Source organism: Poecilia reticulata, chromosome 23 (genome assembly GCF_904066995.2).
Source record: "Poecilia reticulata chromosome 23, P_reticulata-male-v2, whole genome shotgun sequence".
Taxonomy (NCBI): Eukaryota; Metazoa; Chordata; class Actinopteri; order Cyprinodontiformes; family Poeciliidae; genus Poecilia; species Poecilia reticulata.
The window spans coordinates 5329027-5351722 of record NC_088852.1 but is presented as its reverse complement, the minus strand read 5'-3'; the positions used below and the strand labels follow the sequence as shown (position 1 = coordinate 5351722).

The window sequence follows — 22696 nt, the reverse complement described above, 5'->3', positions numbered from 1 at the left end:
CTTTCTTCAGACGCTTTCTCATCATCGTGTTTGAGCTCGGTGTATAGTGATGGAGGGGAGAGAAGGGGGGAGTCCTGATCATCCTGTAATCCCCATAATCCCCTGCTGCCGAGGGACGAGGCCTCGCTGTGCGCGTTTAAGCGTGGGCGCGTGCGTGACCGTGGCGTGCTGTTTACTCATCCTCCGGAGCTCAGGAGAAATTGACGGAGTTGAACGCTGACCAGGAACGCTCGTTAACGGCTGCAGCCCAAAATAACTCGGAAAACAATACGCTTCAAGCCCAAAATGTTCGGTTATCTCATCCTGTGACTCATAATGGGCCATGCATTATTCATTCTGAAGATGTCCTGTTCTAAATTTAGGACGGCTAAATATTTTAGCATGACCTGAAAGTGATTGAGGCCACAGAGCTACTTGGAGCTTACACTTAAGCCAAAAAAGCCTTATAAAATATTTGATTCAGAAAATGAACATCCCAGTGAAATCACAGCGCCGCCCATCTGGTAAAGCATTGAGAAGACAAGTCGGGATTTCTAGGTCAGGCTAATATTTGGAGAAAATGACTAGCATCTTGAGATGAAAGAGTGCTGCTCTGCTGGCTGCTTGCTTAAGGTGGATACGGTTGGGTTTGGTTCTTGTACCCGTTATCAATCAGAAGGCTGCCAAGTTCAACACGTCCGGCAGAAGAGTTCAGGGAAAGGAGCAACGCAAAGCAGACGGGGTCCAGACGGATACTTCACAGAGTCGAGCGTAGAGGAGAAAATAAACGAGAGTGAAACCCAGGAAGACAGCAAGCGGCATATTTTCCGAGGAACAGCACCCTGCTGCTCAAACCTCATCTTTTTCATTGAAAGAAAAAAGTGAGAGTGCATGAAACACCTCCTCTCCTACAGATTCATGTAGGTTATAAAGTTCAATATACTCACCAAACACTTTCTTGAGTGCACCTGTTTTAGTCCCTGTTAGCGCAAATAATAAATCTGCCTTCAAAGCATTCAGGCGTCTAGAGATGATAAAAATGATTTACAGAAGTTCAAACCAGAAACCAGAAAATTCTAATCTACTGGGAGTTTTTTCTATCCCCCACTGTCTCTTGGGATTGCAGAGAACGGCCAAAAAGAGAAAATATTGGTTCAAGATTATAGTCAAGTAACAACAGATCAAAGAACCATTTGATATATTGTTACTTGATCTATATGTCATGCAGTTTGGCAGGAAATGGGATGTTTGCTAGCAGTAGAAAGACCCCCTGAAAGATAAATAATCTCTTTAAGTAGTTTTTGTAATGTTTCCCCCTTTACAATCACACTTTTAACACTTCTCTATGTTCTAAATGTTTAAGCAATCACATTAATAGTTTCACAAAAACTGGACTGAAGATGAGAAAGAAAGCAGAAACATCTTGAGAAAAACTCTCAAGAAAAAAGGGAAAAATTAATAGAGACCTGGTGATTTTCCAGACAATATTTAAACTTTGCAATTACTTGGTGAGCCTCCAAAAATTGAGTTTGGGCAAAGAGATGATAACTTCATGGTAGGGTAAACAATGAGCATCATCAAGGTGCAGGGTGACCTTACAACTGGATAGCCTATGTTGGATCAGTCTGTACAAGTTGCATTGTGCAATGTGTTAGCATTACTAATAACAGAGCTGATATGCTAATCCAGTAAGAGGATAATCAACCGTTAGTTTGACTTCCATAAACTGTAAATGAGTCTAAGAGTTTCTGACAAAATTTCACCTGCTATGAAGGTTCATAAGAGGAAAAGAAAACCTGACAACTAAGCAAAACTTAGTCAAAAACCCATTTCCTTATGATACATGTGAAATCAGTAAAGAAGAAGAAGAAGAAAAAGAAGAAGAAGCAGTGACATAAATGAGGGAATTTTGTATTCACATGCCGCAATGTGAGAAATCAGGTTTTCCCCCACCGTTGCTATACTTGTTCTTTAAAAATATCCTCTGAATCCAAAAACTAACTCAGAACTGCCCTCTAGTGGTTATATTGCCTAATAATGCTCCCAAAGAGGGCATAAACTATAAACACCACGGCATAAACGGACTAGCTAGCTAGATAACTAGCTAGCATGTAAAGTTTAAATACAGCTCCACTTTATATGCTAGCTAGCGCTAGCACAGCAACTAGCTGTAAACTTGAGAAACTACTAAAAAATCTCAGAGTAGGAATCAAATCCCCACTTGTTGCTATTTTCCATATATAGCTCACAACAAGAACAGGTTTTAAAAAGAAGCTAAAACGGATTTAGCCATCTAGCGTGTAAAGTTTCAATACAATTCCGCCTTACATGCTAGCTAGAGTTAGCAGAGCTATGTAGCCATCTGTAAACTTGAAGAACTACTAAAAAAAGATCAGGATAGGAATCAAATCCCCACTTGTTGCTATTTTTTTATACACAGAACAAGAGCAAGTTAGAAAAGAAGCTGAAACTCAGAAGTGGCAGGGTTGTTTAAAATCTGTTTATTATTGTTGGAGACAAATTATTGTAGAGAACTGGGTTTGATAGTTTAAAGATTGTGTTAAGTACGCAATCCAAAGCAGTGATTAAAGGAGCATTTCAAATACAGGCCACAATGTGCTAACAATCATCAGAGAAGCGGCAATAAATGTTGTAAGGTCTGGCAGTGTTAAAGAGGAGAACAGAAAATAAAAAAATACACAGCAGAAACTGAATGTCCTTCACTGATCCTGTCTTCGTAAATGGTTAGCATAGGTAAATGTTACAGGAAATTAAAAATGTTGTTTGGTTGCTGTGTTTGCAATGATGAAACCATTTTTTGCAGGATAATTTGTTCAAAATGCAACCATAGTCGTAGATACGATGAAAACAATATAGTGAGTTAGTAAACGTTTCCAACACAGATCCTGTTTAGATGCTAGCTGGAGTACATAACTGGAGTTTTATTCTATCCAGAATGACAGAATAAATGTCAAGACTTTGTTAAAATCAGGACAATGCAGAGCTTCTGCAGAAGCACTTTCTAAACTGCGATGGGAATAAAATGGTTTCATGTGTATTTCGGGTTTTGAGCTCTCCCTTCCCTTCAGCATACAGTAGCTACCACTACTGTATTACCTCTGCTTGGCTGTCGGCTGCGACTCAAAACCTGGAGCCCCTTCTGGCCCCCCGGTTTTCCATCAGTCAACAGGTTCTCATGTATTTTCAAACCATTCCTGGTTCAGCCTAAGGTGAAAGCAATCAATAACTGGAAAAGAGCAGAACTGAAAACGTGCTATAGATGCTGATCTCCCTGAGAAATGCTATATCTTCTTCTCCCTTTCTGCTCGAAACTGGCAGCTGACAAAGTGTACCGCATGTGGAAAATCTTTCATAAGTTTGGGACAGAACCAAACCATTTATAATGGATTGTTAGGTCAAAACTACACATGAGTCATAGGGACAATCAGTTCCTGAACAGAACAGGGTTTTGTTGGAGATATGATTCTTGCTCAGGACATTAAATACAATTCAATCTAATTGCTGGATGGCTGCCAATGAAACGTGAACGATGTGAATAAACTCCAGTTCTGTAGAAAACTGCTAACGTCAAACAAATAAACATTGTTCTGAGAATCGCATTGGTGGAAAACATTGCAGTCATTTTGAAAATAATGTAAGAGCACATAATGGTCTTTGACTGTTTCACAGCAGGAGCTGCGTTTCTGTTACAAATGTTTGCAAAACTTTGTCAATGTAAATAAGAAATGCGATTAAAATCACACATTAAGAAGTTTGTCATTAAAAACATCATCCTTCAACCACTTCCTGTCGTCTTCTTTGTCGTTTTCACCAGTAGCAACATCCAGTGTGATTTGAAAAAAGCGTTTCTGTTGCAGTTTTGCGAAACTTTTCAACGACAAATTTGTTTTGTTTTTTAATTTCATGAAGCCTAGCTGCTGAAATGTGCTATACAAATAAACTTGATTGATTGATTGATTGATTGATTGATTGATTGATTGATTGATTGATTGATTGATTGATTGATTGATTGATAGAAAATACGGATGTTTTAGGGGCACAAATACTTTTAAAAGCTACTTTAATCCCACATATGCTGCTCTGTTGAAAAAAAAAAAAAAGGGAAAAACTTTACAGCAACATCCAGTCGCTCCTTTTTCTTTTTCTGACAATAATCACCAAACATTTAGTCGTATTTTATTTCTGCTTGGATTAAAAGTAAAACTCTTGAAGTCTGAGATAAGACTGTAAAAAAGGAGTGAACTACAGACGAAACATTAATGCAGGGAAAGTCAAGACGAGATGCCAAACTGGCTGCTGTTTTATTTATGAGCCTCCTGGAGGTGGAGAGCTCTGAGACCCACACAGCCAGCCTTTATGAATAAATAAAAAGGTGCACTTACTGAAATAAAAGCCCCGATCTCCACAGACAAACTGCAGCGTGTCGACCAGCTCCGCCCCGCACAGGGTCTCCGGACCCGCCCCTGTTGCCGTCGGAGTCAGGGCGAGGATGCACAGCAGTAGTGAGAGGGTGTGGCTACAGGAGATACAGCACATCGCACCCTGCGAACAGCCAGACAGGGAGAGCCTGAGTGTGTGAGTTACAGTCGGACGCCAGCTGAAGTAACAAAGCCGGACGTGAGGGGAAACGGTTCGGCTTCAAAGACAACCCGGCTGCAAACTCTGAAATCAAAAATCCAGTCGGAAGCGCATCTAGAAAGTTTTCAAAGCCAAAAGCAGAATTTCTCAACAGCTGAGTAAAAAAACCCTCCATTTTCACTAACATTAAATGTAATAATTTATGAATATTATGAAATCCAGGCGCTTATTCTGCAGAATAAAATATGGGATCGAAGAGTTTAATACAGAAACATTACGTTAATTTCTGAATTTCAGAGATGACAGGTATCCAGCAACACGATGATGACTGTGCTGTATCCAAGCATATCAATGGAAAGTGAAGTGGAAGGAAAAACTGTGACAGAAAAAGATGCATCAGAGAAATGGAAAGCCGCTTTAAGAGTTTGGTGCAAATTCAGATCTGTAATCAGCGATTCAAGAGCCAACAGTAGTAGTGTTAGCATTTCATTTTAAAATATTTTACAAGTTAAAGGTGCAACATGTTAAAATATAAACATTTAACAAGTAACGTGTAAAAGTGAAAGCTGGTTTCACTTTTGTTTCTATCATTTTTTTCTGCCGCGGTTTTTCCTTCCACGAAACATTCCATTTACATCTTAGGATACCTATGTTCTTTTCCATATTAAAAATCAATCACTGCAAGTCTTAACTTCTCAGAAAATGTCACATTTTCAATTTTAATTACTGAAATAAATTAATCTTTTCAATGATACGTTAATTTGTTTGCATAAATAAGTAAATAAAAATCAACAATTCGGTGTCTTGCATGTTTGTGAGGATGGGCATTGGCTCCCCACGGCCCCCTCTTAGGAGCACCACTGGCAATAAGCCCAAATGCTGCGGGAGGGCTGCATGTGTCCAAATTAAAAACACACGTTCCCCGTTATCACCCCACACTGCAGCCAGCATATAGCAAGGAGTTAGCAACAATCCACATTAATCAGGAACATTCATTCATCATATATATCATTAGCAAGCGGCCCGCCGTCTCCCTTTGCCAAAGCTGTCAGCGCGTTATTACGCACGAAAAGTGCTTCGAAATTCAGAAATAAAGGATGCAGAAAAGAGCCGCCAGGGGATCTTTCCGATCCAAAATGTTTGATGGAAAAGAGTTATCCCGCCAAAGCCAGCGGAGAGAGCGGACCGGGCCAAAATGTGCATAATAAAAACGAATAAATTCATCCACATCAGAACCGCACAGCCCTAAACGCCCCGGAGCGCCTCAGATTAAGCTTTAACTCCGTTTTCCGGTGAAATGTTTAAGCTTTAATAACGCACACTCAGCAGCAATTAAGGTGAAAGTTTTAAAGCTTTCTGGTGCAAAATAGGGCATTACGCATGGAGGCGCAGAAGATCCGTGCAAACCCAGGCAAAGCTTTCAAAAATAATGAATTAACGCCCCCCCCGACCACTCCAAAAAAAAAAAAAAGGTGCGAATTTTTTGGGTGATGTTAATCTGCAAGAAACACACATGAGAATTGCATGCAAACTGAATTAAAACTGCAACAATAACAACAACAACAAAAAACAAGCCACGTTAGAGAAAAAGCTCCTGGTTCGGTTTAAAGTCAGAAGGATGCTGAGCGCAAGCAGTGAGCAAGGTGACAATGTAAAATCAGCCGAGTTACCTTGAGGACATCACATAAATGCCACTGAGAGGAAGCAGCGCTAGACATCACCGCGGATCTCCGCAAAAAGACAAAGAAGCCCGGCGAAAATGAGCAACTTGTTTGAAGTCATTAAAAAAAAGAAATCGGGGCAAAGAAAGAGGACGAGATGCGGGGCAATGTCACATCTCAATATTCCCACTTTGTTCCATTGCGCAGGCTCGTTTTGGAGAAGTGAGATTTAGCGAACAGGAGACGGATTTAGAGAGAAAATCCCTCACATTTATCTACATTACACAGACATTTTCAACAGGAAACAGCTGGGGCAGCGTTTGCCTCCTCCTAGTTCTAAGTTATTCATTAAGGATTTTGGGCACATGGTCAAATAACGTCATTTCTCCCCCCACTTTTTTTTTTTTTTTTTATTCTTTCAGTGAACGGGATGCAGTCTTGATCTTTCTCAGACTTGGTTAGACAGCAGCAGCAGCAGCAGCAGCACCTAACAGAACACCGTGGTTCTGCTTTATCCCCTGAAAGCTCAGGAGTGGGAAGTTAAAGACAAACCAAAGGTGATAGTTTCACTTTTTACTGGCTGTGCGCAAATCTGGTGCCACGGAATCCAGCAGTAAGTTCGTTTAACAAGAGAACTCGGTGATTAAAGTACGATTTTTGTTGCAATAAAGGGGAAAAAAGTGAAGTCTTGATCCTTTTAACTTTGTGGCAGAGGAGGATTTCCAGCTTCCCTGCGCTCTGTCACAGTGATTTATACCCCTGGGTTTCCTTCTCTTCTCCCTGATTTTCAATCAGTCCGTTTACTTGGCAGGAAAACGAAATATAAAATCACTGGCTTTCAAAGAAATTCTTACGCGTATGACGAGATTTATGTAAAGTTTCTCCCAGATAGAGACTCGAAATGTTTCCTGCTCTTTCTGCACCGGACGTGAAGCTCAGTCAGGTTAGATAGAGAGCGTCTGCAAACATTGATTTTAAAGATTTAGGTCTGGACTTTGACTGGGACGTTCTGACTTACAAATGTGACTGAATTGCTTATGTTTGATGGCTGAAAGGTGTGAATAATGCGTGTTTTGGTGTCGATCAAATACTAACTAAATAAGGTTTTGGTGGGGTTTTTTTTATTTTGGATTACATTGGTTGAACCTCGGACAGAATTTAGATAAAGTTAATATGTGTCTACAAATCACTTTTAAAACATATTTACACGACAAATGGAATCAGTAGGAAAACAAAACACATTTGCGTGCATTGTTTTCTAAACAAAGTGCAAAAAATTAAATTTGAGAAAAAAATCTAATCGAAAACTTTTCGGTAAAGTTGAGAAATTAGATTGCAGAACTAAAATAAATTAAAATATTGACCTTATCACGATAGGATTGATCCGATACCGACTTGGTGTTGATATTATCGATATTTTGGATTAGCTTCCATAAACGGCATCATGGTTTGATGCCGTGGTAGCGGCATCATGGTAGCATGATGCTGCTACCACGAAGGAAAATAAAACATTAATGCATCAGTAATTTTTCTAGACTTTGCTTGGAGTGTTTTTGGTTGAGGAGTTCCATGTTTCCGCTGATCTTTTACTTTTGTTAGGTTGCGTAAAACTGCTGCTAGCTGCTGATTAGCATCTGAAAAGCTCAAACAATTCCTGAACTATGACCCCAAATCAAAGGAGGCGTCTGGACCAGAAAGCAGAAACTCCAACGTCTCTCTGACCGGCTTTCTCACCATACGACCAATTAGATTTTAAAGATGAGTAGCAAAAGCAAATGAGGTGGATTAGCAGTACTCGCTAACAACTGATGAAGTGTACAAAATTTGATTAAGGGTTGAAATCGAGCTGTTAGCATGTCATGAGGTCTTTAGTCTATAGTCCAAAACGATTCGTTGAAGATACGACATTTAATTTAATCCCACTTTGGGATAAATGAAGTATTTCTGAATTGACTCAGATTTTTGAACGTCTGGCTCAGGGCCGTGCAGAGACCACTAAAGGGGCAGGTGCTCCAAAAAAAGAGGGCACATCTAACCGCATTTTAGAACAGAATATTAACAGCCTCTCAGCTTTCAGAGTTTAATAAACAATGATCAATTACAAAATTGTGAGATATTCAATCAAAGCTAACGAACATCTCCATATAGAGCATACAAGTATGCATATTTAAGATATTTTATTAGTAATTTCTTTCTGCTGGTCTATTTTGTTATTGGAAAGTATTGCAATATTCAAACCTGCAAGATATAGCAAGATATGTAAATCAGAGCTGAACCACCAGACATATTTTGTCTTTACAGAATTACACTATTAAAAATATAAACAAGGGCACAATGCAACCTTTTAGTGGACTGTAATCTATAAAACAAAGAGCTGCCTGTTTGCTACAGTGGAGATGAAGACGGTCCATTCAGGAAAGCAGAGCTGCATCAAACTTTAATGTGGAACTGCAGAAAAACAAATCAATTTGTGCATGTCAGAAATCTTTTCTTGATATAAGTTTTTGTTTCACTCAAAGTTTTGCTTGTGATTCTCACATGACGTCTTGAGCGGGGCCTAAAATCACAACAGATTTCTGATGTGTGCAAATAAAATTTTATGTTTGGCAAATAACTTTTTAAGTTCACAAGACAAAAATTAGTTATTTAATAAAAAAAAAAAAGTATTTTAAACAAAACGATTTGTTTTTTAAAAAGAAATCTTTACAATTCCAAAATTTTTGATTACAATCTTATTTTACTTAAATGAGGTTAGTTTTCTTTTCATTGAATAATTGGGAAACAAATTTAACTTCATACTCTGCGAACCAGACCCTAAACTTAAAGTCTGGGTTGAGTTTTTTTCCCCTTCATTAATGACACTTTTATTACATTCATTATATCTATCATGGTAATTCAGGGTGAGTTATTTTTAATTCTAAATGAATATCCTTGTTGGACTTTTATTTAAGTGTCATTTTCCTTCAAGATACATTTACCTAATGCTGGAATAAATGAAATGTACATTATGCAGCAAAGGAAATTAGAAGATCGGACATATATCCATTATGGAGATGATCGGTTTTAGACGGGCGATGAGCCCCTGTTGCATAATAAATACTAAAGAATGACTGATATCATTAACAATACAGGGGAGAAGCTTTTAGTTATCTGGCTTTGCTAGCAAAGTCGTTAGCTAGCAGCTAGCTAATAGCACAACAACAGCCTAATGTCTGTATGATAAAATACTGAATGATAGATAAGAACAGTTTTTCCTCACCTGGCTGTCTCCTCCCGCTCAGTGGTTCTTCAGAGAAAGGCAGAGGCCTGTTGTATTTCATTACCTCTCTGCTTAAACCACGACTCTGTGCTGAAGCAGAAACAAGACGTTCAACGTTTTCTGTCAACGGACAAGTAGCAAGTCTACTCCACTTTATTCACCAAAAACGATTTTTTAATTCAGCAAAAACTGTTCTGTAACTGGAGTTTAACGGCCTATGTTAAGCTCCAGTTAGCCGCCTTATCCAACTGCGCGAGAGGCAACTGCGTCATGCGTCACGGGCAAAAGGTCAAAGGTAACAAGGTGACCGGCTTATTATGTTGTACAAAAAGAAATAATAAAAAAAAAATAAAAAAAAAAAATTATATATATATATATATATATATAATACTTTTAGTACATGTTATGTGTCAGAAGAGGGCTTAGAAAATAATACCAAAAAAACAAACAAAAAAAATTTGGCCAAAAGGGCACTTGGGGCAAGGAGCAAAAGGGGCAGGTGCTCAAGCCCCCCCATCCCCCACCTGGACGTGCCTGGTCTGGCTCTTTTCCCACCGAGCTGAAGCTCAGAAGAACCACGATGCGGCGTCTATATTTGCCTCCCCTGCCGGACGGTGTCATTAACAGGAACTGCTTGGTGGAATACAATAAGGATGCTCCTCTGAAGGACAAAGCTATTTTCCCGATGACACCGCTACCGTCCAGTTAGCTTAAAACGCCCCATCTCTGTTCTGAAACCTGATCTGGATTCCTCAACCTGCAGCGGACTGGAAATGATGAGTCTATAGATATTTGCTGATGAAGAGGAGCGAGGCAGGATGGGCGGAGGGAGCTGACCTTACCTTCCCCTGCCTGCGTCTGGTTATTTGAACCGTCTCTGTGAAAATAACCACAGAGACTCCCGCTCTTCTTTCTTTGATTGTGAGACTTTTGGACCCGCTCAGCGCCACCTTCAGCCTCCAGCCGCCCCACAGCTTCATCTTCTGAGACATCCGCCTCAGTGAACTCAGCGGCCGAGAAAACGCTTCATTTAGCCTCTTAAATCATACAACTGAATCATTTTAGACAAACAAAAGATGTTTCACACCGCCTCTAATTTGATTGTCGTGAACAAAACTCGTGCTCTACCTTCTAAACAACATGTTTTTAGGGTTTTAGAAGATATTTTATTGCTTCAATTGTTTTGCCAACACTGAAAACAATTGCAGGGCAAAATAAAAGGTATCAATCCTAATAAAGTAATAAACAAGTGTCAATGCCTTCTGCTAGCTCAGCTTATAACAAATAATGAGATTAGCCATCATAACTATGCAGATGATACACAGCTCTACGTTATGATGTCACCAGCTGGCTCTGAACCAACCAATCACTGAACAAATAAATGTGTGGATGCGCCAAGTCGTTAACAAAACTGAAGTTATTAACGAGGTGGAACAATCTAGAGTTGGTTTTTACGACTCTAAACGAGCTATCAGGCCTGAAATCTGAGTCTGAACCTTCAGAGACACATAGACGGTTACAAAGTCGGCCTTTTATCACCGGAAGATCATTTCCAGGATTAAAGGAAGATCTAGAGAAACTCATCCATGTTTTTATCTCTAATCGCATTGATTACTGCAACAGCATCTGCCAGAATGCTGCTGGTGGCGTTCTGACTAAAACCAGTCCTTCCTCTGGCTCCCTGGAGCTCAGAGAATAGACGTTAAAATACGTTTGTTAGTTTATAAATCACTCAACAGCTTGTAACAACCTTCCAGGTCACTCAGATCTCCTGAACCAAACATGGAGAAGCAGCATTCAGCTTTTATCCACCACAAATCACAGAGTTCCTTTAAATCAAGGCGAACTATATGTAATTTGTACTACTGTTGAATAATTGGTTACTGAATTCTGTTTTATGCTTTGTTGCTGAAACGCGTTTTACAAATAAACTTGACTCGGAGGAAACAGTTCATCTTGTTTCGGTCGAGAAACCGAAACTCCAGACAGAAAAGACTGAGATTTGGATCTACTGTGGATCGGTTTCGGGTTCACGCTTTGAGTTTGTGAAACTTTTCATTCCTAATTAATTTGGAGATCAGATACGGCTCCACGGCGATTCCTCTGGAAATGATCCGGTACTGGATTTGAAACGAGAAACATTCCCACTCTGAAACAGATTCATGGCCAACTAATGGGGAAGCTGTCTTATGTTTAAAGAGTTAACTTACACAAGAGTAAAATTCTTGGTTTCAAACTGAGTTGTATCACCTCATTTGGAACAGTGTTTACATGTTAACACACGGCGATCCAAAAGGACTTGTGATTTTGTTTTTCCTGCAGCGTTAACAGCATCCCTTTACGTCTCTGCTGCCAAACAAATGTCCAAGTCAGCGATACACAAACACACACACACACACACACACACACTCACACAGGAGACCGAGAGCGGGGCCGAATGCAAATGAAAGGATGAAAAAAAGGTTGAAAACTGAGATAAAGCTTTTGCAAAACTTGTGTGAACCAAAAACGGGGGCCCAGACCAAGATGGGGAGGGGCTGGCGCAAGCTAGCAGGTTCACTTAAGGACACGCACTTGATTAGGAGAGTAATACTTCTGTTTCTGTTGATAATTTGGAGGGTTTTTCCTCCTTCACCCATTGACTAAAACAAAAGAAGAAAAGGGCTGTAAAAACAATGAATGAGGGGGACAGGACGGGAAATTTCTGGTGTTTTACCTTCCCAAACAGTCTGTGTGTGGCAACGCTAGCTCACATTGTTATCAAAGCCCCCTTGTGTCCTGTACATGTTTCATATGGAAGGAATAAAGGTGCGTCATGGAGCAAATGCAGAAAATGGGGTGCTTGTTTTGATACGCTGTCTTTCCACAGTAACATTTAGGGGTCACAGGATTTTGGCAAAACGGACAGGAAAATCTGTGGTGCCTGCTGATGATCAAAACCCACATTTTCAGAAACTGTTAACTGTTTGTGGCGAGGCTTTCAACGAGCTAAACTTTAAGGCTGCACCACCCTGTTTTACTGGTGATGAAAACAAAAGCAGTACGGACTGGATTTAATGAAACTGCAGGTCTCTCCGAGTGGCTGAACTCACCACGACTGTACTTTAACAGCATTGATAAACTTCAACCTGCAGACGGGGGTCACTTCATCTGTCCGTCACTTGTGGACAAAACTCCAACCTAGTCTGACCCTCTGCTCACAGCTTTTGCATGTAGACTGGACATAAACCCTTCAGCAACTCCACACTGCAAAAACACAAAATCTTACCAAGTATTTCTAGTGCAAATATCTAAATGAGGCAAAACTAAAGTTTTCAGAAGCTTGTTTTGAGTCAATGATTCCTTAATATTGAAAAAAAAATCTTCTAGTGGAACTAGTGCAAATATTAAGGAATTATAAACTCCCATATATTGTTGAAAAGTTACATGTAAGTGAGTTTTGTCTTGTTTTAAGTGTATTATAAGCCTGGCGGGCCACCAGGCTTTACTTGTGCCCCCACCAGGCTAAGCATTGCTTAGTTTTTAAAGTTTTTTAAAAAAATGTTTGCAGTTTTAAGATGTTTAATTTGGTGTTCAGCAGGGGTGAAAGTAGGGGGGTACGGCAGGGTACTGCGTACCCCTAAAAGATTTAGCGGGGGTACGCAGTACCTGCAAGAGAGGAGCGGCTGTCTGCAGTAAAAAATCAGTGGGTTCACTGTGCAGCTGTGAATGCGCCCACTACTCAGCCGTGACTGATTAGTTTTTTAAGAACAACCTAAAACACGACCTAATCAGTTAGTGAATAAAATTTTTCCCATTTCGTATTGTTTCTGAGCTCTTCGTGCTTTTCTAGAGCAGCGGTGCAACACGTCAATCATGGAAGGTTTTGAGTCGATCTCGGCATTAAGTGACAAACTGAACGCGGCCAGGAGGCTGAGACCAGCACGTCCTCTGGACCGCTTAAAACGTTCGTAACTTTATTAAAGAACAACAAAACGTGCTCAAATTAATGACCCAACAAAAATAACAATCTCAGTGATTATTGGTTCAACAAGGTGTTGCGCAATTCTGTGCGTTTCGGTTCCATTACCAAAATAACGAGCAGAGCAGGAGTTTAAAATGAACTAAAATGAACTAATCAACCGCTGTGTTCATGAGAGGTTTATTAATGATCGCAAAATAAATGTTATGTTTTTAACGTAATCTCTGGTCGGCTTGTGGAGTTGAGGCGGTTCCCACGGCAACGGGTGTGCTTAAATGACAGAGAAAGAGAGAAAGAGAGAGAAAGAGAGAGAGAGAGAGAGAGAGAGAGAGTAAAAAGGTGTGAGTGGTTTAGAGTTGATCACCTCTTCGGGTTGTTTTACTTTTGTTTATCTTTGCTCTGGCGCATTACAGCCGCTGTAATTTCTGAACGTTCAATAAACGACAAACTTGAACTAATTACCTCGTTCTTTGTGAATATACGTCATTTACAACAAACATCAAACACGGTAAATATGTTTCATTCAGTATTTAACAAACAAATGGCTTCTACCGCGATAATTATGTGAAATTAAATTAATTGTCTAATATAAAAATACAGTTTGGTGCTGTCGGGCTCAGAGTCTGAGAGGCTTTTACTTTATCAAACTTTTTTTTTTTTTTACCTCTTATTTAGTGGAAATATTGATGTTGATTAGATTTTCTCCAAAATGATAACATTTTTCAACCTTTATAGCTCCACTGTTGAAAATGAGGCTCTAACATTCACAAATGAAATTGAAATAAAATCCAGTCCAACACCTTGTTTGAGGTGATTCCTCTGGAACCTGTTGGAGGAAAAATATCCCAACTTCAGAAGATGAGCTTTAACCTAACAGAGCTCTGTGGTTCCTCCTATCAGTATGAGAGTCAGGGTGAGGAGGCGCCATGTTAGGAAGAGAAGTGGAAGCTGCAGGATCTTCAGAGCAAACAGGTCATGATGCTGGGCTACTGATTATCCCTCTGTCTGGACACAGGATCAATATAACCAGTTTAAAAGCTAAAATGAATGGTTATATGCCAGACATGGAAAACTGGGACGCACTCCATGCCATGATGTTCAGCCTTTAAGTCTCATGGCATCTCAAGGTGTCAACATTACAGCCAGTGGGCTGAAGGAGGAAATACAGCTTTATTTTGTAGCAATTCAGGAGCTAACCAGCTTTTATCACTTTGCAAAAAAATTAATCAGCACAGAAACTCCAAAGCACACAAAGAAGGAATATATATATTGGCAGGGTGCAAGATGCTGGCAGGGAAAGCGTACATGGAACGACATAACCAAGTGCTGGGCATAGTGTACAGGAACATCTGTGCAGAAAATGGACTGGAAGCCCCGAGATCAAAGTGGGCAACACCCCCGAAGGTGGTGGAGAATGACCGAGCTAAGATCCTGTGGGACCTCCAGATCCAGACAGACAAAATGGTAATGGAGAACCAACCGGACATTGTGGTGGTGGATAAAGAACAGAGGAAAGCCGTTGTGGTGGATGTAGCAATACCAAGTGATTTCAACATCAGGAAAAAGGAGCACGAGAAACTGGAGAAATACCAGGGCCTCAGGGAGGAACTGGAAAAGACCTGGAAGGTGAAGACCACAGTGGTGCCTGTGGTCATCGGGGCCCTCGGGGCAGTCACCCCCAAACTGCAGCAGTGGCTAAAACAGATCCCAGGAACAACATCAGACATCTCAGTCCAGAAATGTGCAGTTCTAGGCACAGCCAAGATACTGGAGGACCCTCAAGCTCCCAGGCCTCTGGTAGAGGACCCGAGCTCAGAGGACGAGAGAGATCACCTGCGGAGGGTGAGAAGGGAATTATATATACACTGCTCAAAAAAATAAAGGGACTTTATTGTCTGGACTTAAACAACACAATATAACTCCAAGTAAATCAAACTTCTGTGAAATCAAACTGTCCACTTAGGAAGCAGCACTGATTGACAATCAATTTCACCTGCTGTTGTGCAAATGGAATAGACAACAGATGGAAATTATTGGCAATTATATTTCATTCATTCAGATCTAGGATGTGTTATTTGAGTGTTCCCTTTATTTTTTGAGCAGTATATATATATTTACTTATTTATTTTTTTGTCATAGTATCCCCGAGAATTTAAAACTACTTTCACCCCTGGTGTTCAGGTATTAATCTTTCAATAACAAATAATTATCAAGTGATGTTTCAAATTTCCTGTCAACTTTAATGAATAGCTGGCATACCCCTAAAAGATTTAGCGGGGAATCTCTTGTTAACAAACTTGTTAATCTCTGGGATTAACAAGTTTTCTGAGGGAAACCTTGAATGAAATTCTCATCAGAGACTAAACCAAAAATACTGTGTAAGATTTTCTGTTTTTGGAGTGTGCAAAGCTTTAGTCTCAAAACTCTAACAAGCATCACTTCAGAAGTCTTGGGTTTCATTCAGAATCGTGCTTATTTAACTTTTAGCAACCATAAAGTTGACTTTTGCTGTCACTAAAGGCTGTTTCTGGCTGTTTTGTCGTCTGCGCTACATATTTTAAATCACGACCGTCTTTCTGGAGATGTTCTCTGATATTTTTCTTCTATCGTCAAAGAACAAAACACGTAGCGTTTGGTTGCTTTTATTAATGCTAAATTAATTTTAACAGCTAATGTGGTGATTGGGGTCTGTAGAGTCTTACATTGAGTCAATAGTTTCAAATTCAACTTCATAAATACTTGTTGTAACTCAAATTTATGTAAGTTTCTTCAAAGAGTGGTGGATGGGATTTCTGCTGTAGCAGTCAGCTATACAACGAATCTGAAAAAGCCTCTGACTGAAGACGGTTTCTGTATGTTTTTTGGTATTTTTATTAATCATAAAATTGCGTAAATTGAAATAAACATATATTTGCTTAGTGGAAACACACCAATTAAAAAAAAAACTCAAAAAAGTTTTTCCGCCAAGATGAGGTGGTTTTTACAGCCGTATCAAAGTAAATGTATTTCACCAAACTGCAGTGGAAACACACGGGTCAGGTGATCAACAGCCGGATGTTACTACTGCTGGAAACCACAAAGAAGACGACGACAGGATGTAGTAACTATTTACATCAGTTGCGTGAACAAAATTGTTCCTGCATAATTTTAACTTCACTTATTGTTTAATGGAAACACCACAATTGCATAATTATGGTTTATCAACATTCGCAGAATATAGACAAAGATTTGGGCACATTTGTAATAGAAATGCAGGTATTGTCGCGACATGCTAACAGCTCAGTATTCAGGCAGCAGAGACTCATCCACCTCATTTGCTTTTGCCTCACGCCTTTAAATCTTTGTCTGAGCGCTTGATTAGAAATCTGGGGAGGAGTTTCTGTTCTTTTGTTTAGCTCTGTTTTGGGTTTTGGGGTCGTAGTTCCAGTATTATTTAAGCGTTTGAGATGCTAATCTGTTCCTGCCAGCTGTAAAAACAACACCTTCTCGCCACGGTTACGCATCATAACAACTCTCCAGAAGTCAGAGACGTGTAATGCTTCAACCAAAAAATTATGAACAGAAGTCCACCAAAGAACAAATCAAAACTAATGTAACAGAGCTATTCCAAAGAGTGACGCAGTGGATGTTTTCCTGTTGTATATCATCTTTTTCAATAAGGGAATCCCATGTTTCTTTTCTCTAAAATTATTCCCTACATCTGTCTGCTGTGGGTGTTGATGATTTAAGAGCATCTTTTTGCTCTTAATTCAATTGAAAAGCAGGTTGAATGGTGTATTTATATATAGCTTTCAAATATAATTCATTATTTTCAAATAACGTTGGAAAACAGCATCCAAATACTACATAGAAAAACTAGTATTTTACATTTCTAACTTTACAAGATTTTTCTATGAGCCTTTGCTACAATCGGTAGTAGCCACACCGGAACTTTAATTCTATTGGCTGAGAGGTTGCCAGGCAACGGTACTTTTTGATCCAAGCAGAAGCAGAAAATGATTCCCAAGTGAGCGGAGAGGAGATTTGATCCGAGTGGAGGCAAGCTTTGAGAAAGTACAGTGAATATTTGAAAGAAAGCAGAAGACTACAAGTTTTTAAAAGTTTTGATAGCAAAAGACATGAACTCCTGCTTTCAGACTGAAAATGTGTGCTCTCGAATTATGGCAGAAAAATTCCCCCACACCTTTAGCTCTTAAAAAGAGCAAACACAGTCACTCTAATAAAACGTAGCGTGACGGATAAATCCTCTGCAACCTTCAAATTAAAGACGGTTCTTCCGCTTCCCTTCAATTTCTGAAGTTAACACGAACAGCGTGATGAATTGTGAAAAGAAGGGAATAAATTTCTCAAACAGAAAACGCTCAAAACATCTGACTTCCAAGAACAGATGTAATGCGCTGTTATTCTAGTAGAACACCCACACAAAAAAAACTACTTGTTAATGGGAACATTAGGAGCCCTTTAAAACCTTTGATATTGGCCTTGAATTTGTCATGAATAATGTTCAGGTTAGGGACCCAGCGGGTGTCGTGGTTTGGGGGCTCTGAGTTTTGCACTGAAAAGGCTTCAGAAATCATCTTAAGGTTAGTAGTTTCCCCGTGTGCGCTGAATCACAGTGGAATCTAAAGGAAATAATTGTTGGGGTTTATTTTTCGGGTTACAAAATCACTGCTGGCACAATTATTGGAACCCCTGCTGTTACCTTGTCCAGCCCACTATTACCACTAGTACAGAATGTAGTGTTCTCCTATAATATTTTACAAGGTTGGAGCATACAGAGAGAAAGATTTGTGACCATTCCTCTTTGCACAATATCTCCAAATTGTCCAGAGTCCTGGGTACTCTCTTCTCTTCAGCTCAGCCCTCAGGTTTTCAATAGGACTCAGGTCTGGGGACTGATATGGCCATAGAGAAGATCGGTTTTGTATCTGATGCAACACATCTGAGTTGATTAGGCCCCATGCTTCAGATTCTTATCCTGCTGAGCCGTTTTCAGCTTTCTTTCAGGTTTTTATTTAATAACTCTCGTTTATCTCAACTTCAGTAGTTTTAAACATCCTCTGATTGTAGATCTGATCAGGGTTTGGAACGGTAACTAAATACTTGATGCAATTTTTATCATTTTAAAAGCTCAACACAGATTTACTCTATTTGAAGGTAATGTTTTCTCATCTTTTTCATTTTGAAGCGTCCCTAAAACCGAACAGAAAGAAGTGGATTACAAACCAGGCTAACGAAATATTAGCAGCACCTCAGCTTAGCTGGCATATTACCTAACTTTAGCAAAGTAGATCATGTTTGTTATTGTTAGCTAGCATGTCAATGTTAGCACTTTATCTAAACATTTTTAATAAGCTGCTGATAGCACATAACATATATAGAAGTTATCTTACACAGCCATATTAGCATTATTTGTAACAATATAACTAACATGCTAATTAGCACTGTCAATAGTTGCTTTTGATAAGATGCTACTGTTAGCATTTTAGCTAACTTCTGTTAGCATAACAAATGGTTTGTTACTTTTAGTTAACATGCTATCATTAGCTAATTGTAGCACATTAGCTAATGTGACTTAAACACTAATTTATCAACAATAAAATCCTGATGACTTATGATTGATGATATAATCATTTTTAAATTATTACAAATAAAGGTAACAGAGCTTTAAGTTACAAAGTTGATGAACTCTGGATGGCCCGCTTCAGGAATTTTAAAGAGTTTAGATGCAAAAATGTATAAATAAACTTAAAACACAGTTGTAATTATTAAAGGAAAAATATATTTTAGTTATATTAGAGCTGTAGTTAAGAGCTGCACTGCTGATTTTGCAAAACGTGACTTTAATGTAGGATTTTTTTATCACAAAATATTTTGTTTTTGTTTTATGGGAATGAAATAAGACAAACCAGAAATAATTCTCACCCGTTCTTCGTTTCCATCTTTTGTAACCCAATAGATTCACTCCAAGTTAGTTATTTTTCTTCTCAAATCTACACAATACGTTATGAAATGAAAAAGTGGAAAGATTTTCTCCTGCGTTTGTAATTTCATAGACATAATAGGTACATAAGTATTCCCACTCTTTGTTATTGCACTCAGAAGTGACCTCAGGGGTAATTTGATGCAAGTCCAATTGTGGTAACTTTAGAGATCATTTGGGGCAGAAAACACTTATCTAGACATGGTCTCACAATTCACAGTGTAGGTCAGAAACCAAGCAATGACGTCAAGAAAATTTTCTGTAGACCTCCGAGACCACAATATATTCAAACAGAAATCAGGCGAAAAATACAGAATATTTTGGCAACACTGGATGCCCCAAAAAGCACTCTGGCCTTCGTTATTTGGAAATGGAAGAAATATGAAACCGCAAGGACCTTATGAGCAATCCAGGTGAAGGGCCGTGGTCAGAGAAAGATGGCGCTAGAGTGTTCATTTAGCGACAGAAGGACAAGAAGAAGAAGAAGGTCATCTATTGTCTGCACACTCCACAAATCACGTCTTTCCTCACTGAAAGGTACATTAATATTTCTCTGGTCTGAAGGCATAAGGACTGCTAATGACCAAACTAACACCATGTGCACTGTGAAGCATAGTGGTGGCAGTATGGTGCTGTGGGTATTTTTATTCATGGTAACTAGAGATTTTACAATCAAACCTCCACTGTAGGTCTCTGAAATTCACACACTGAACTCCTCATGTGAATAAACGCACGGCTCCTGCGTTAACCAATCAGAGCCAGAGGGAGGATCTTAGAGCTGTCAATCATCCTCGTCTACACACTGCTGAATGTGCCAATGGCAGAGAAACAACTTACCTGTTTTTCTGCCGTTATCGGTGATCGCCATGCTCTCTGGTGTTATCACTTTTGGGGTGAGTTAGCAGCAGCATAGCGGATACACAACGTGATTGACAGCGCAGAGACCCTCCTCCTGGTTCTGCTTGGTGTGCAGATGACAGCATGTCCATAGGGAGAAGGCAGAGGAGCTTGATTTTTTTTCATACATTATCCGTCTCATATCATGTTCTTGTGACAGAGACAGTCCTAACAAATAAGTTAAAAAAAAACAACAAATTTTGTACATTAAAGTTATATAGTGCAGCTTTTTTAGGTGAGTTAAAAATGTTAGGTCGAATGGATGATGCCCTTTGAACTCGACTGGATACAAATGTGAGCGAAAACCCCAAAACAATCTTGAAAACATATTTCGTATCGATCAATGTCGATAATTAATGCTTTAAAAATCTGAAATACAAACTAGTGAGGAGACTTTTCCTGTTTTATCCAGTTTTCACTCCTCGCTGTTGTTTTTTTTTCCCCCCAGCAGTTATGAGGCGAAACCTTAAACTGCTGCTACGCCAATTACTCAACAGGCTGTTGCTAGGTAACCAAGGAATGGGTGAGTTGCTAGGTAATCAAGGAACCAGTGAGTCAGTTGATTCCACGAGGCTTTTTTAGCTAGCAGTGAGCGGCTGAAGCCTTTCCTCTGCATACATCTCCCAGAATGCTGTGCGGTTCTGGATCAGAGTTTAGTGAATATTCTATCAGTTGTATTAACTATTGCTATATATATGTATTGTTACTGATTTATGCTGTCATATAATAAGGAGCGAATCCTTTAGCTTTTAGCAGTTTGCTGCGTCCTGTACGGGCCGCATGGAGGAACCTCGGTTCCCCTCCTACTGAGTGTTGACGCGAGTCTACCCCACACACCGACCTGTTGAAGCCTGCTCCAGGCATTCCCCTCTATTTGCAAATCCAGGAAAGTTCCTGTGACTCAGAAACAAAAACACAAAACAAACAGATGAAGGAACAATATTATCCCCCCAGTAATTATTGGCTTAATGTGGCTGCAGGAGATAATCCGAGACGAGAGCCAACATTTCAAACAATGCACAGATTCACGGTTCGGCTTTGCTGGAAATCTGCTGCCTCATGCTGCGTTCAGATCTGGACGGTGGCCTGTAAGTGACACCTCTAAGCAGGCAGGGAAGAATGCTGTCTGTGCAGCTAAGTGAACCAACACAGGAGCAGCGGCTTGGTGAGGGTGAGGGGTTGGGCTGCAGAGCGGGCCTCGCTTCTCACCATCTGGCACCGCCGGGACAATGTCTAGGAAAGAGACCGCTGCCAGGCCTCAATTACTGGGGGGAATAATCCAGGACACACTGAAGCAATTAGAGCCCCATATAAATCAATATGCTTTGGGTTAAAAAGTGATCTGCTCCAAACACTCTGGAGAGGCTGCTGCTTGATTTTTCTCAGAGACGGGAGCCTTTTTTTTTTCCCCTTTCTTTTTTTTTTTCTGTTAAAAACCGACGGGATGATGCAGCTGTTGCGGTTTCCACCGTCACTCAGGCTGCGTCAACGGTCAGGTGAAAAGGACTGCGAGGAAGAGAAGCAGGATAAATATTGACTCTCGGCTACTGGGCCTGAGTAAACAGTTGTGAAACTGATGTTGCATAAAAGCAGAAGCTGCATAAACAAGCAGGGCCGCCTGCAGAACAAACGCGGCTCTACGCAGAACCTTCACGGCTTACTGAGAATCGGTATTAAGGTTTCAAGTCAAGCAGAAGCTCTGGATTATTTATGCATCGGGATGCTTCGCCACGAGCCGCTGAAACCGATCATCAGCGTGTTACTGCCACCTAGTGGCCGAACAGCACAACTACAGACTGATTTTTGTCTGCTTTAGTTCCCTCAACTCTGATGCATCTCTGCAATTTGTATTTTATAAAATACAAGACCAGCCAGTGGTGGAGAAAGTACTCAAAAAATTTACTTAAGTAAAAGTACAAATACACAGTGAAAAATGTACTTAAGTAAAAGTCAAAGTACCACATTAACATTTTACTTAAGTAAAAGTAAAAAAGTCCTGGCTTTTAAAAATACTTAAGTATTAAAAGTAAAAGTACTCGCTGAATGCATTACCTAATCGCTAATATCAGTAAGTGTACCGATCGTATTTAATTTTAATACATCAGAAATGTGCCATTTTAATGAACACTACCACAGATTAAACATGTTCTTATTGTGTTTACTCTCTGTAACAGTTTAGACTTAGATATGTGATTCTATGAATCATAATTTCAGGGATGGAAACATTTTGTCTCCTGTCCTGACATAGCATGAACTTCATTAGTGACATTTATTTAGAAAGAAATCCAACTTACAGGGGATGTAAAGAAGGTGCGGGGAGGCAACCAAGGAGCCATGTAGCAGAGTTGTAGTCAAGA

The 22696-nt window shown here is 39.7% G+C and overlaps 1 protein-coding gene across 2 annotated transcripts in view; it reads right to left on the bottom strand.

Moving 5' to 3' along the window:
- Positions 1-20794, bottom strand: part of igf1 (insulin-like growth factor 1) — a 29044-nt gene extending 8250 nt beyond the window's left edge. Inside the window, exons 1-2 of one of the 2 annotated variants that reach the window (XM_081603927.1) lie at positions 20734-20794; positions 4383-4542 (exon numbers count right to left, since the gene is read on the bottom strand). In XM_081603927.1, coding sequence (XP_081460053.1) covers positions 4383-4536 — 154 coding nt within the window. In that variant the 5' untranslated portion in view covers positions 4537-4542; positions 20734-20794. Of the gene's footprint in view, positions 1-4382; positions 4543-6248; positions 6637-20733 lie in introns of those variants that run through there. The other variant, XM_008400899.3, reaches the window with a different exon arrangement.
- Between the last annotated feature and the right edge of the window lie 1902 nt (positions 20795-22696).